Source organism: Melospiza georgiana, chromosome 15 (assembly GCF_028018845.1).
Source record: "Melospiza georgiana isolate bMelGeo1 chromosome 15, bMelGeo1.pri, whole genome shotgun sequence".
In the NCBI taxonomy this organism is placed as follows: domain Eukaryota; kingdom Metazoa; phylum Chordata; class Aves; order Passeriformes; family Passerellidae; genus Melospiza; species Melospiza georgiana.
This window is the reverse complement of record NC_080444.1, coordinates 4,107,722-4,123,642: the sequence shown is the minus strand read 5'-3', so window position 1 is coordinate 4,123,642 and position 15,921 is coordinate 4,107,722. Positions and strand designations below refer to the sequence as shown.

Below are 15,921 nucleotides of genomic sequence, written 5' to 3'. Positions count from 1 at the left end.
CTGCCTCTCAAAGTTGGTCAAATGGGGACACTTAAAGGATCGCTTACAACTATTCAATTTCATCACTTGAATTGGAACTAAAAAAAAAAACAAAATAGAGTGAAAGGAAAAATTGTCTACCTATTTCTGGCCCCCCAATTAAAATACTCAAAAAGTAAGCAAAGCCACTAAACTGCCCAGAGGAGATCCTGAAGTCTTTCTCTGGAAAAAGCAGAATACAAAAGAGAATATTTTATATCTAAAAGATCCTAACCCCATCCTTCAGAATGGCATTCCAAGCAATAGGCTTTTATGTGTGTTTTAAGTGAAAGATATTAAAATACAGAATAAATGATTCAAGAGCTCCTACAGATGGAAATTTGGGAAAAAGAAAGCACCAAATACTACAGATAAGTTTTCCTGAAATCAAACTAAGGAGAGAAAAAAAAAACAAGCCCTATATATAAAATTCCAAAAGGGATTTCAAAAGTAATTTATCCATTGAATTCCTGAGGGGTAGAATAAAGTTTATGATATTTTCAATAAAATATGATCTTATAGTAAGTGGCTCGGGGTTTGCAATCTTATTTGTGCACTTGCAACCATTGTAAATTCTTTGCAAGTGGGATTTTGAGCCAAATCCTTGGCACTGCCTGTCACAGCTCCATGATTTATGCCAGCTCCTTATCTTCTTTTAGGGGTCTGATTAGATGCGTATGAAAATTAACAAAACTACAATTAATAACAATGGCTACAAGAGAAAATATTTTCCCCAATTCTAAAACCCTATAGGTACACACAGACTTCACGCTGAAGCTGATCAAACCTGGGCTGAAACCAAAACTTTTAACATTTTTAGAAATGGGATTCCAGAAAAATAATGAGTCAAGAGTAGTAACAGTAAGGTAGTTCTGAAAGCTGTGAAAATCCTGTATCTAAGTAGCTGCTGCTTTACATGCAACTTTCTAGGTAAGAACTTGAGGAAACAATCCTGTTGAGGTTTTATGTGAGTAAAGCTATATTTAATTTCCCCCTCCTCAGATTTTCAGAACTGTTGATGCAACATATTTTGAATTACTTAGCAATATCTTCCTACCTCCCTCCTGAACAGTTTGATTTACTATGAAGAGACCACATTGGTGTGGTTCTTTGGTGTCGTTAGCAGCAGAAACTATAAATGGAATCCCCAAGTGAAACTGTTTCCAGTCTCAGGAAATGCAGAAAAAAAAAAAACTCTTATGTGTCTGGAAAAAAAAAAAAAGATTATTCATAGCACACCTGTAAGAAGCAACAGGCTCTTGCTGCTCAATTCTTTAAATGAAAATTCTCATTAATAGAGGAACATTGAGTGCACATTGCACCAAGGAAATATTAATGCCTCTAATTATTAATAGTAAAAAATGCACCTCAAATATTGTGTGCCACAGTTACCTACTTGGATTGCTGCAGAGCACTTACATAGTTACAAGTTCTACTCATATTTTTTAATCTAAAAAAATACTACACTCTCCCCATTTTGATTTTGAAACGACTGGGATATGTTCAAGTTAAAGCACATGCTAAAACTAATTTGTGGAGAAATCATAAAATTAGGGGGAGGGGACAGCCAGAGTACATGTGGAATGGGCACCAAGGCATCCTAAAACACAGACTGTAGCAAGAGGGAAAGGCACACTACAGTTTAATAAATGATTAATGAGGTGCTGACACATTAATGTAAGCACAGGGACAACCAGGTCTGCCAAATCTCAAACCTTTCCAAATTTTGTCAACAAAACACAGTTTTAATTTGAGACAGGCAAACACGGAAAATGATTTTGAGCTTTAGCTTTAGCCCTTCACAGATTTTGAATTTAAATCCTGTATCAACACCAGGGGAGACAGAGGTATGAAAGAAACACATGGGTTTACAACTTTCTTCAATGAAATTGGCGCTATTGAATGCAGTAACATATCCCAGCTCTGTGGATTATTCTGCCTGCCATTAAATAGCTCAGTTTGTGAATACTTTGGAGCTTAGATTTTTTTTTCTTTAAATATTCAGAGACCAGGAGCCTGGAGATCAAGCTATTTATCCACGTTTAGCACTCGGCCTGTTTATTTGGTATAGTACCTCACCTAATATATCAAAATTAAGCATTGCACAACTCCTGATTTTTAACCACAGCCCATTAAGCTATGCTTACTGATTAAGACATAGCATTTTCCTTGTGCTTTCAATTTTCTCCAGTGTATGGTGAAGGACCTGATATTTCTGCAATATCCCCAATAGCAAAGGCAGAGAAAATCTAGCTAGGAAAATTTCCCGGTTTGAAGTGTGTCCTAAGTGTTAAATATGTAACTCCAGTGCTTGCCACTCTTCTGAAAGCTATAAATGGCTCGAGCACATCTTTATTTTCATCACCACTTGGTGACCTCTTCCCACAATGTGTTGACTTCTTTATTCTAGTAGCTAAAAATCACTCTCCATTTAACAAGACACTTCAAAAGGTGCCTAACTAAGAGCACATAAGTACAATACATTCTGTAATTTTGCTCACGTGCTCAAGGACAGGCCAGGCACTTAATTACCTTGTTGAATTGGGCCATAGCTCTCACTGCTATTTTTCAGTCTCTTCTTCTTTTTTTTTTTTTTTGCCTTTCCCTTCTCTGGGGATGGAGCCTTGCATGTCCAAATTCCATTATCTGGGATTCATGAAGCATCATCTCTGTCTCTTATGCAAATTTGCAATAAGACACAAGTGGCTTCAATTCAAACATGAGTGGCAGCATCCCATGGAGGCAAACGAGCAGCCTCTGCTGCAGGAGAGGCTGTGGTAGCAGAATCAAACAGCATGGCAATCTCTAAGTGACTTTCAAGGTTTTCATAATAAGTGAATGTTTGGGGTTTCGTTCAGTGACACAGCCTGAAAAGTTTCCTCTAAATTAAAACTTGACACGTGTCAGTTTACAAGCAGTTGTGCTAAAACAAGAACAACAAGACAGCTAGGGCGCCTGGGTTTCATTAATTACAATAACATACAAAGCTGTTTAGGTTGTATGAATGAGTTTTTAGTTCTGAAAAATCAAATCTAGGCAGAGTTCAGTCATGACACCATCTACTTAGTAGCAGTATTATTATTACCACTAACTGAGGCACTACAGCTCATCCCACCAAGGATGATGACTTATTGTGATGAAGAATTTGCAACCAGATTGAGCAGCTGCTCTGGAGGGTTTCTGGGATAAAAAGGCAAGGTTGGGCAAAGATGATAATACACAAGAGCACCAAATGTTTTGTGCAATTGGGCTGATGAAACATGGAGATGAAATTATTTTGTCAAGGGCAAGCAGAAGTGTGAAGCACAGCTGAAATACTGTGCAGTACTTGACTTCTCCTCCCTGACTGTCTCCTTGTGCTAATAGAGACACAACAAACACAGCCAGGGCCAGCACTGCTCCAGCACACACACACTGCTGGCACTCCATACCACTCCACTTGTCGCATGCCTGGACATCTCAAACATGCAGAGAAATTTATTTCCTTCCAGGCCCACAACAGCTTTTATGTTAGACTTATCACACTCCTACATTTGCAAGCAAAGTTCAGGATAAAACCTCCTAATTAATTTCTGATTGTGAGCCTGAATCAACACACACTCTGCCTCCTCCCTGTACTTTCTTAAAATGTCTTATATCAGATGATAATCAGACAATTCCATGCTACATGGGGAAAAACACCCCAAACCAAATCTAAAATCTACTAAGAAAGGAAATTTTCTACAGGACTGGTCCGTAGAAAGTGCAGGACTCGTGTCCTTGGCCTTCCACTGATTCTCTCATCAAAACCATAATCTGTGTTCTAAGAACTTCCAGCAACTTTTGGGGACTGACAGACCAAAAGTTGGAAATATCTCTTGGCAGCTTCAAAGTCCAGCACAAGTAGGGGAATGAAGGAAGGGAATGTCTCCATTTTTATGTGTATAAAATGAGTATGGTACCATCTGAAAGTATCTGGAAATACCTTATCCTTATGGTATTTAACCAGAACTGTGACATTGCTATTGGAGACCTTGTAAGTCACCGGCAACAATTCAAAGGCAGCTGACAGCAAACACAGGGGCACAGATTTCATTTGGTTCCTACACAACACTGCCTCAAAGACCCAGGAGCACCACAGCTCTGAGATACTACATGTACACTTGGTGCTTTTCACCCAAAGAAATGATAAATGAAGTTTGGACTCTGCAGAGCCCAGCTGTTTTATTTTAAGAAGTTTATTGCTAAAAGACCAACAAATTCAAAATTAAAAAAAAAAAAAGAAAAGGGAAGAAACAAAAGCAGCTATTGTAAAACAATAAGGCTGGGCACTGAAGAGAATGCTGCGAGCTTCAATGCCACCCTGTATGAGAGTAGGAGTGGTTCGCTCGGCTGAAAGTGATTAATTTCTTGAAAATGCTGAGGTCACGCTAATTGACATGACCTGTGTAATTAAGCAGTCTCTGTTTACACACGGAAAGCTCAACTGCTGTGAAGCTGGGTTTGTATGACAGAATGTCTTTACAAGTCAAGAGATCAACAACCTTTCCTATGTCCTACCTCCCCGCCGACACAGCTCCTGATTGCTGTTCTGAGGAACACGCACAGGCATTTCCATATGAAAATCAGCCTGGAGCCTGGGCGAGCACAGCCCCAGCAGAGTGTACATGTTGTGAAGCAAGCTCTGACAGGCCCCAGGGGTGACTGCTCGGACTAAAGCCCCGTGCTGGTGAGAGTCCTTTTCCCACATTCTCTTTCTGTGATAATGCCCTCTGGAATCACAGGAGAATCGTGACAGAGAGGAGTGTGGGGTGAGAAGCTGAGGGCTCTGCCATGCTAATACTGGCTTTTACACTGATTCATTTAATCCCTGTGGCCACATCTCCTTACTTCTGCACTTCCCTGCTCAGAGGCAAATAGCACCCCTCTGCCTTCCAGCATTGCTGCAATTAAGCAGTTCAACAAAAGACATTCTACATATAAATAATATTGTCACTTACATAACATTCAACACTTGTATTGAAGTGCAACAATGCTGGAAAAGAAGCAAACAAGGTTCTGAGTAACTACAGAAAGCAGATATATTTTGGATTTGTCTTTCTCCAGAGACCCATGTGGTCCATGTGACAAATCTCTTGTTTCTTTCTCAGAACCCTGAGGCAAAGCCCCACAGACAGATTCTACCATATTTCCTCCGTGGAAAACTCCTCCCACCAAAAGAGAAGGTTCTTTGACTTTTTATCCCATGTTTTTATTCAGCACATACCCAGCTAAAGCATTATTGCCACAGTCAAAGACCATGTCTTCAATAAAAGGGTTGGAACAACTATTCCTCAGCATTGCCACCACTCCACTCTGCTGCCAGCACTGGGGAGGTGCATGTACAGACCACCTTCCCAAGGGACAGTGATGCTCTTCAACCCAAAATGAGTAGTGACACAGCTGGACCATAACAAGATGTCCTTGGCTATCTAAAGCTTTGTTGATATTTCAGCTCCCAAGACCCAGTGCCACAAGATGCAAAAATGGGTTAATACCAGCCCAAAGCATCCTAAGAAAGAGGCACCCAGTGGTAGCTTTCTCCAAGTGCTCACTACAGGGACAGACCTTCATCCCATCGATGCACGTTTATGAGTCTTTACCACTGCTCAGGAGTAACACTTGTAGCCATATGCCTGATTTTATTAATTGCTCTTACACCTTCCTCTGCCCCAGCCAATAAACAAGGTGCCCACTTGGTATCTCCATGAAAACAAATAGTTCCCCATGGAGAGAGAAATATCTCAGAGCTGGGGAGCCCAATAGCTGAAAACAACAGAGAGGTCATTTTGATTTTTCCTTTTCATGCTTTCCCTTCCGGCGGAGATGACATTATCTTCAAGAGTGCTCTCTTCCAGGGCAAGAAAACCCAACTACTTCCTGACAATTCTGCTGTGACAAGAATTAGGCATTATTTTGTGACCTTATGTTTTTAGCATCTTCCAGTGAATTACTAGGTTAGTTTGGGTCAAAGTACTTCTGTCCTAACAGCTGCTGATTTTTAAATGAGGAAGCGTGTCCGACTGACCTGGAATCGACGCATGTCTCGAGGGTTTCCTGCATTTTTTAGGCAATTTTGGTTACATTTGAGGAAAAATTTCAAGAAGAACCTGTGAAGAAACAGAAATGAACATTAATGCTGTATAAATAGGGTGTAGTCTGTATCAATAGGACAGTGATACAAATATGATATCTGCACACTTGGTACAACAAAGACTTATCAACATCAGTATTCCCAACTCACCCTGCCCAACCACAGAAGGAGCGGAGCTTACATAGGCCTGATCTAGCAAAACATCCTGAAAATTTAAACACTAATTTCATAGCTCCGTTGTGTCAGAGCCATTAAAGTTTGCAGAGTCAGTCCCTCTGTCACGCCAGGCTGGCTGTGCCATCCAGAGCAATGAGGAACAGACACGTTTTTCAGCACAGCAAAAAAGGGACAGAAAAATGCTAGACATGAAAATTCCCTTGGGTATAAATGGCGTTTTGTTTTACAAGTTCACTGTCACCCTCAAGTTTTGATTTAATACAAAAATACTGAAAGTGTTCCATACAGTTGAAATCTCCCCCCCAGGATTAAACCGAGTTTGTGAATAAAATTAATGCTTCAATAGTGGTTAGTGGAGCCCAAATCCCTGAGAGAAGGGGGAAGCCTTGGTCAAAAGAATGACTTCATGGAAAAATGAAATGTTTTTGATGCAGCCTACTTCCTGACCATACACAGTTCACTGAAGTAGCTATATGACCCTGACATATATCTCTAAGAAAAGACATTGCCTTTTACAAAGCCAAAGAAAAAAGCAAACATTTCACTGAAAATATTTCCTTCAGTGTTATGCATCAGTGGGCTGTAAACTCATAAAGACAAGTCAATGAATAATAGTGGGTCTCAGATTCCAGGCTTCCTCCCTGAAAGCCAAAGTTTATCAGCCTTTTGTCCAAAATAAACTACAGACTAAGGTCTCCTAAAGCTCAGCCGTGCACAGTTTAATCCTATAGCAAGTTTAAAGCCCAGCGTAACCAGACAAGGCAGCATTACACGTGCAATAACCATCAGTGACTAAGCAGAAGTTCCTCTGCCCTGTTCCCACATACAGGAGTGGCATGGGGAACAGTTTGATCCTGTTTTACTTTAAATCTGAATGTTAACTTTTGCAAGCAGCCCTCTTTCAGCACCCAAACTGAATGCTAGGTCAGCAGAATTTGCACAGACTGTCACCAAGAAAGGCAACACTGCAGGGTAAACAGCTTCAGAAAATCCCTTTTTGATGAGCAGCATTCTTTGCCCTGCTCTAGTTGTGATGCTGCCTCTCAACAAGGCAAGTTTTGCTTCTTGTTCCTCCATGTCAAGGAAATCATACAAGGCAAACGGCTGCAACGATAAATCGAAACTACGAGAGAATGTTTTCTTTTAAGAAATGCAATGTAATGAGCAGGATTATCAAATGTGATGCTTGGGATTATCAAGGACTAGATCTCCTGGCCCAGGAAGTCTCTTCTAGACCTGAGCTTCTAAATAAGGGCAAGCAATCCACATAAAATAAACATCCACTGCACTGGAACAGGGGTTTGGAGGCAGTGCTTGTTTAAAGGAAAGAGCAGTGCAAGTCATTGCATTTCTCAATCAAGCAGGTTCTGATATTCAATAATGGAAAGGTGGTGCTATTTGCTGTACATGTGTGTCTTTTTAAGCTGCTAATGGCCAGCTGTGACAGCCTGACTCAGATTGTGTAGAAGGAGCTGTCAGCACAAATCTTGGCATCTCGGATCCAGACAACTGCTTGCCACCAGGCGAGGGTTTGTACTTGTGCCAGAATGGATTTTGAGAGACAAGCAAATAGGGCATTAATTCCGCCAAAGAAAAGCGAAAAGTGGGGAGAGTTGGGGATCTTACACTTCAGATGATGGCTTTCCTGTCAACAGCTCATCACTTAGCTCATGAGCTATGAAGGGCACAGACATCAGATCCCTCTTGCCCTAAGCTGGCCCTGTCTTGCGAAACCCTGGCAGGATTCGGAGACCACCCCTCCACATGAGATTGCTCGCTGAAATAAAAAGCCTGGCCATCTGTTCAGAGGCAAAGACATCCCTGTCAGCTGGTGCCTACAGCCTCAAACAGGCCCTTATGTGGCAAAACCTCTCAGAGCCACTCACTCTTTGGGGAGAAGCTGGCGCTGCCCTGGGCTTACCGCGGGATTTTGGCGGCTTTGCCGAGGGCTGAGTCCAGCAGCTGCCCACCCGGTCTGCCACAGCCCCAGATCAACACCCCGGCCCTGAGGGGAGCTGGGGCATGGAAAAGTTAAAAATAGCTAAAAATTCCTGGTTTGTATTGGCATAGCACACAAATAATGGGCAGTGAGGGTTGGTGGGCTGATTAAGGGTTCCCCAAAAAAGATGGAAAGTTCTTTGTGAAGCTCTATGGAGAAACACTGGGCCTTCCCTCCCCTTACAAACTCTGAATTCATGTCAACTCAAAGGCTTGGAAAGTCACCCTGAAATACAAGAATTTGCTTTTTGGGGTCTGCAAAACTCTAACCCAAAGTTTCACAGTCTAACTCCATGTGCACTGTGCTGTAACCCCCAAAGGCTACAGAAGTTTCACCAAAATAAACTGCAGAAGAAATGAAGCTCATCTGTTTAAACCTACCAAAAAACCTCAGGCAAGCAAGCAAGCAAACAAAACTTCTTTTGAATTAAACCAACTCCAGAAAAAAATTAACTTGCAAAAATAATAGCATTTTCAGAGGAACGCGGCGCTCACACAGCCAAGTTCACTCACTGCATGTTAAGCAAAAAAAAAGTCACCAGTTTACAGAACACATTCTGCCAAGTGCCATATTTTAATTCTACTGAAAGACAAAACAAACGATGGGGCTGCACTTTATTTGGGAACACGCCAGGCTGGAGCCCCCCCGGCCACACGAAGCATCCCTCACTCATCCAGGCAAGAGCTGAGCAGCTCCTGGGCTGGCACCACACCCCCAGCTGATGGAACCCCCCCACCTTGGCAGGAAGGAGGATGAGAACAGATTAAGACAAGAGTAGAGCAGAGCAGTTTGATTCATGGGGCTCAGCCCGGGCCTTGGTTCCTGCTTTAGACCAATTGTTGAGGTGCCTTCATCACCTCAAGCCCGGTCCTGCCAGCATTGCTCATTAGCAACACTTCACTCTGCAAATATTTCAGATTTGGATTGACAGCACTGGTCCAGGAGAAGTGCCAACAGAGCTGAGCTCTTTGCAAGCATAAACCTCCATCCCCATTTGCTTGCATCTAGCCTTTTCACAGTGGGTTATTTTTTTTCAATTCTAACTTTCCCTGCATTTGGCAGGACTGTGTACCATTAATGCTAACCACAGAGGATATATAGCATTAATACTCACTACTGGGGTCTGAAATTCATTTCCAAGATGAAAAAAAAATGTGCAAAACACAGGAGTGTCAATAAAATCTACAACTCTCCAAACTTATGTGACTGCTGAACACCCACTCTTCTGCCACACAGGAGACAGTCATCAATTATCCTTATTGCTACCATTGAAGGTTTGGGGTTTTTTTTCATCAATCAACCAAAACATATTTTCTGACTCTCTTCCTGACTACTACCATTCCTGGTGTGAAGAGCATTTGTGCATGTGTTTCTCTGTGGAGCAGAGAAACACAATCCGGTTCCATGCAAGTCAGCTCAGGTCCAGGAAAAAAACTTGCACTGGTATTAAACCAGAGAATTCCATGCAGCACCTTTACCCCACAGAGACATGGCTGGAGTGTAAGGAAGGGAACTCTGGGGGAAAACCAGTTAATTTTAGATTATATTTAGGTGTCCTACCATGCTGCTCAGGGCAGGCTGCAAAAACTGCTGAGGGACTGAAGTTGCTGAGCAGTTGATGTGTGCCATCCATGCTCTACAAACCCCTGAGCAACTGCAAGGTCCAGCGTAGAAATACATCCTCTGCTTAAATACAAACCCCTGGGCTGAATCAGACCCCAAACTAATGTGAACTTCTGCTTGCCATGCAAAAGCCGTAAAAAATGTGCTATTGGCTGTTGGGAATGTTCTCTCCTTTTCTCACAATTCAATAGAAATTCCTTTTTTGGACATGAAGTTGTGGGTTTTTTTCTAACAAAACTGCTGCATTTCCAAAAAGATGTTGGTGTCAGTAGGACTGTGTTCTCACCCTCTGATAGGGAGGAACTCTACCCAAGCCTGGTTCCTACTGTTACTTCCAGCTCCTGAAACCAGCTCAGGAGTCCTCACCCCTGCCCCATCCATGCTCTGATTCCCCTTGTTCCACTGATGGATCTGGTGAGCACAAGACCAGCTGGAGGTCACTCCACTTGTTTAAAATACTCCCTGCCACTCCCTGCTACTCCCTGCTGGCCTCATTTTCCATCACACACCAAACCCTTTGGGTTTGTGCAACACCTCCCCAGCAGCGTCCTGCTCTTTGCCACCACCACAGGGATTTAAATTAAACCCATGGCAGAAATGGAAGTAATGAAGATGTAAGAGGATTTTGCCTTCCTGCTTTTCTTGCCACTACAAATTAATACTCATGTTTATTAAAAATAACTGAAGAGTTAAATTAAAGAAAGCAAGCTCTGACATGATCTACGTTGGCTCTTCTGTCGCTCCCCTGAAGGAAATTTAAAGGAACTCAAACACGAAGGCTTAGCAGTAGGATTTTCTTGCCATTGCCACAATAAATATGTCTGTGGAAGGAGAAAAAAATAGTTGGAAAGAAGACCTGCTGCATTCCTGATGCTGAAGAAAAGCTTGTTTGTTCCTGATACATTGGAGAAGTTGTTCAAGAACAGTTCCTCCATGTGAAAATACGACAGCTGTCATGGTGCCAAGGTCAGCCAGACCAGTGGCTATCCAGAGTGAGTGCTGGTTATACAGCTCAGACCTGGCTAGGGCAAACAAAACTGACAGAACACACCTTTTCTGTGCTGTAAACACATTTGATAGAAAAAGGGCAACTTCAGACTGCTGGATGAAACACAGCAGCAAGTATATGTGGGTTTGTAAAATTAGTAAAACCAAAATACACAGGGCCAGGGCAATAATTAGCAACTTTCCATCAGATAAAAGGATTGCATGCCCATTCTGTATGGCACACCAATTCAGCAGAGTACTAAATATGTGCATAAATTTAAATACACAAGCAGTACTGGTGGAGACAAAGGTACCACTCACATACTTGAGCACGTCCAGCTCTGCTGTCAAACTGGTGATGCTAGAAAAACAGTGTCTCAAACAGCCTCTGATGGGTGTTTTAGCTCTGGTGAAAACTTGGCATGTCCAGAGGAACCAAAGCCAGTACAGAGTTGAGCTCAGAGGTCACCAAGGCTGACAGTGCTTTGTTTGCTTCTGCAGGGTTTTCTCTGCAAGTTTCACACACTTCTCTCTTTGTCAATCTATAACTTCTCCTGCAACTCTTGGTAACTTCATCTACTCAGTAATCTGTCACTAAAATAAAAATATAGGGAAAATGCTATTTTATTTGGAAAAGTAAATAATCAAAAGGTAGAGAGAGTAGGTTTAGATTAGGTACTAGCAAAACTTCTCCCCTGTGAGGGTAGGGAGGCCCTGGCACAGGCTGCCAAGAGCAGCTGCGGCTGCCTCTGGATCCCTGGCAGTGCCCAAGGCCAGGCTGGACAGGGCTTGGAGCAACCTGGGACAGTGAAGGTGCCCCTGCCCATGTCAGGGGATTGGAATGAGATGAGCTTTAAGATCCTCTCCAACCCAAATCATTCCTTGATGCTATTATTCCATGATCTATGAAATGCCCCTTTAGAAACTTCAGAAGGACAAAGTTAATCCTTTTCTCTTTTCAAGTTGACTCTTCCTATCTAAACTCCTATTATAAAATGGCAAAATTCAAACTTAGGCTAAAATAAAGCTTGTTTTTATTCTTGAAGAATAATTTCTTTAATTTTCCAACAATTTAAAACTTCACTTGAAGATTGCTTTTTTTTTTTTTTTTTTTCTTGCAGGCCTTTTCACATAAAGCTCCCTGATCATGTCAAGTACCTTATTCACAAAAGAATAATTGAGACTTACACTGATATTTACCAACATGAGGCTTAGCATGGAAATCAAATATAGGCATGGAGAAAAGCTCCTATTACCCACATGTTCACAGCTGGATTTTACTTGCCTCTTTAGTCAATAAACAGCAGTAGCTACCTTTTGTGGCGTTTTTACAACAGGAAATTTATTCTGCAGAAGAGAAATTAAACACCAGATACAGCCATCTAACTCTCTTCTAAACATAACCTCTTGAGTTATCAAACATCCTAATTATGAAAAAAAAAAATCCCAACTCTGTTCTCTCTGTATTCAATGCTCTTACTGATTTAAAATGGAAGCAAATCAGACATGAATTTTGCATTTATGGGATACTAAGGAATTTACTGGTTTAAAAAACAAACAAATACCAAAATTAAGGCATGGAAAATTATTTACTAGACAATATATATCTTCCTCTTGAACTGCAGAAAAGGTCCAAGAAAAACAATTTGATGCAGAGAATGAACCTCACGCAGTCAGAGACTGTCAGCTGAAATTTTTCAGACAGTGACATAATAATAGAAATAATAATAGAAATAATAATAGAAATAATAATAGAAATAATAATATAAATAATAATAATATAAATAATAATAATAATAATAATAATAATAATAATAATAATAATAATAATAATAATAATAATAATAATAACAACAACTATTTTGTGAAGTTGCTGTTGCTGCTGGAACTCCAGCACTGCCAGGGTTTGCCGTTATCAATACAGTAAATATTCAGCTCAGCACAGCAAACAGCTGAGGAGGCACCCACATAATCACCAAATCTGAAGGCAGGACCACCCAAACCAGCCTTAAATTACTCATTGCTCACTTCAGCAAGTGCTTCCAGTCACTTTTCCTCAGGTCTGTGCATTCTGCACAGCGAAGCACAGCATATCAATTTTTCATCTTGCATCTTCTGGACTCCTCTAGCTCCCTGATACTGAGTTATAATGCATCACAGAAATTTAGAGTAGTTTGGGAAAGTGTTTGGCATTTTCTCCAGTGAGTGAGTTAAAATCCCAGAGAGACTGTTTTGGTTTCTTTGCCCAGACTTTTAATAAGAAAAGAAAGAGGTAACACCACTGAAAAACACATCACAAAACAGAATTAAGATTAGTCCAGAGGCAGGTCTGAATGCTCAGTTTTTTGTGATTTAATTTTGCCCCCAGGCCTGATGTTTTAATATTTTTTTTCCTTTAAAGTAGAGAAAATCTGAATTTTCTTATATCTCCTTACTTGTGCCCTGCTCCAGTATCTAAAATTTTTATTACACTTGAACTGCAGCTACCTTTCCATCACAAAAAAAATGTTGGAAGGAGTTTATGCCATCTGTGTACAGGGGAAACACAGGGTATTTGGTTGATGACAATCATTGTGAATAGCAAAATATTAACAATTAAAGTCAATTAATTTGCTTCTGTTTAAGCACTTTTCCCTTCAGTGTCTCTCCATTTTGGTCCCATTTCACCCCTCAAACACTAGGGCATAAAAGTGAGTTAACGATTTTTAATTTTTCCTGAAGACATCAGACTTCAGTCACTGGAAAAAACGACAAACCAGCCCTGTGGTCTGTCATAGTTCACACAATGCCAGTGAATTAGCAGCCCTGCCAGAGCCATACTTTAGCAGAAAGAGCCTCTGTTCAGTGTAAGTGCTGACAGATAACAGCACTGCTGTTATTGCAATATGATATCAGCATTTGCCTCCCTGCCTTCTCAAGGTAAACTCCTGTAACTTTAGCATGGGCACCAAAAAGCAGCAGAGGTATCAGAGTCAGGGGATGTTGGAGAGCAGGGCTAATCCAGCCCTCTGAAGCTGCTTTTCTCACAGCAAACATGGGGCCCTAAAATGTTTCACCATTTGGGGTGTTTGTGACATACTTCTTTCACCAGCTTAATGAGAAAGTTATGAAGATTCACGTGGTAATTATTTCATGTGTGGGGAACACATTCCCCACCTTTCCCTGGACCAGGCATATGTAAATCCCCTGCATGTAAAATTGTATGCAATCTGCCTGCACATACAATAATCAATGATTCCTCAAAAAACCTGACCCCAAGAATATTTTTAAGTAACATTGACACACTGGTGCCATCACCCAAACCTGCAAATTAAAAACTATAAAGATCTGGGAACCCAGTCAGTCACTGACAAAGGACAATCTGACAGAGATGCTGCTGGGAGATGTGATTGCACACTTTTATGGTTCTCTTGAATAAAGAAAAAAACCCCCAACAATTAAAAGAAATCTTTTAAATTAACTAGTAGATGTGAGTGTAGAATTAGGGGTCCAGAAAAAAATATACATGCAAATGTACATTAGTATTTACACAAGACAAGATCAAGTGCAAAAATGTTGTGGAAGAAAGTCAAGGGCTGCCTTCAGCTCCTGCCCACAAGCTGGACATTCCATCCAGGGGTTCCCATTGTTTCGTGATATTTAAGAGAATAAAGCCCTCGTTTCCTTTGCAGCAGGGAGCTCTGGCAGTGAGCACAGGATCCGGAGTGTAGTGGCTATTTTGAGAGCTGGAAGGAAGCAAGAGGCTGCTCTGTGCAAAGGCGGAGGCACTTTGAGCTGTGTGTGCAGTGGTTCAACAAGAGAAGACATGCCAGGGGCACCTGAAGGGGATCATGAACTGCCCCAAAGTATAAAATTCTGCAGAATTGTGTGTGTGCGTGTGGGCAACCCAAACAAACCCAAGCAACCCAAACACTGTAAAATTCATTGGGATTTACCACAAATGGGAAAAACTGAAAGAGGAAGGGGAAAAGAGATTCTGATGTGCTGGTGAAGAGGATCACCCTATAGGTACTGCTGGAGATGTCATCAATAAATATTGCATATGTCTGCTACCTTTAACATGACATTGAAAGAGCTTAATTAACCTCAGAAATAATGGCCTCTGCAGCAAGCAAGTAGAAACCAATCATATCTGCTTATATCACAAATTTTGGATTAAGTGCTTCAGAGCTTTTCTTAAAGCAATGAGCCTTGAACATGTAGAAAAAAGACTTTTGCTGATGTCCTCTTCTGTGTCAGAGAGATGTGGGAAAGGCATTGTAGGCTGTAGCTGCAAAGTTATCTCTTGTACCAGTTGGGAAAGGTGATCCAGCTAACAATAATATTTTCTCCTGTCCTTGAAGCCCACCATCCAGTGAGGTTAAAAAACCCCAAAACTGGAGTGGAATTCAGATCAGGATGCTGCTGAAAAGTTAGAACCAGAGCAAAGCAAAGACATTTATAAAATAAATCATGCTCATGGTACTTTGTTGGTGGGAACTATGAAAAACAGCACATTTAGAGAGAGTTCAATAGACCAAAAGCAGTGTAAGGGCAGAGGCACAGCACTAAATACCTGACAGAGGGGAACAGGGAACACCTACAGACAACTCCCATGGTGTTAAAACACAGACAAGACTTGGGATTCCCCTGTATTTATGGATGTCTGGCTGTGTCCCAGATGCCCTTCTGTGGGAAAGCAGGGATGAGACCTGTGATTAGTCAGATTTATACCCACAAAACACAGAGCATGAGGGTCTACACAGTACTAGATAAATACTTCAGAATTATGATTTTTCTGTGCTGCTGCAGAGGACAGTATCAGCAAAGGAAACTTTACAATGAGCAGTTAAGAAACCTTGCTAATCAGTCAGGGCAGAAAGATAAAAGTTGTTGTTCATCTACATCTTACTAATGAAAACTACAATTTGATGGACTTGAAAGTACTTGCAACAGAACAATTCTTAACAACTTTAACTCTATTTATGTTCTACTGTACTTCTTTTGAGAGCAATTGTGCTGGACA

At 41.2% G+C, this 15,921-nt stretch overlaps 1 protein-coding gene across 4 annotated transcripts in view; it reads right to left on the bottom strand.

Moving 5' to 3' along the window:
• EBF1 (EBF transcription factor 1) overlaps positions 1-15,921 on the bottom strand; it is a 261,512-nt gene that overhangs the window by 87,909 nt on the left and 157,682 nt on the right. For all 4 annotated transcript variants that reach the window (XM_058034565.1, XM_058034566.1, XM_058034567.1 and 1 more), the window contains exon 7: positions 6,065-6,146. In XM_058034565.1, the coding sequence (XP_057890548.1) occupies positions 6,065-6,146 (82 nt within the window). The remainder of the gene's footprint in view (positions 1-6,064; positions 6,147-15,921) is intronic.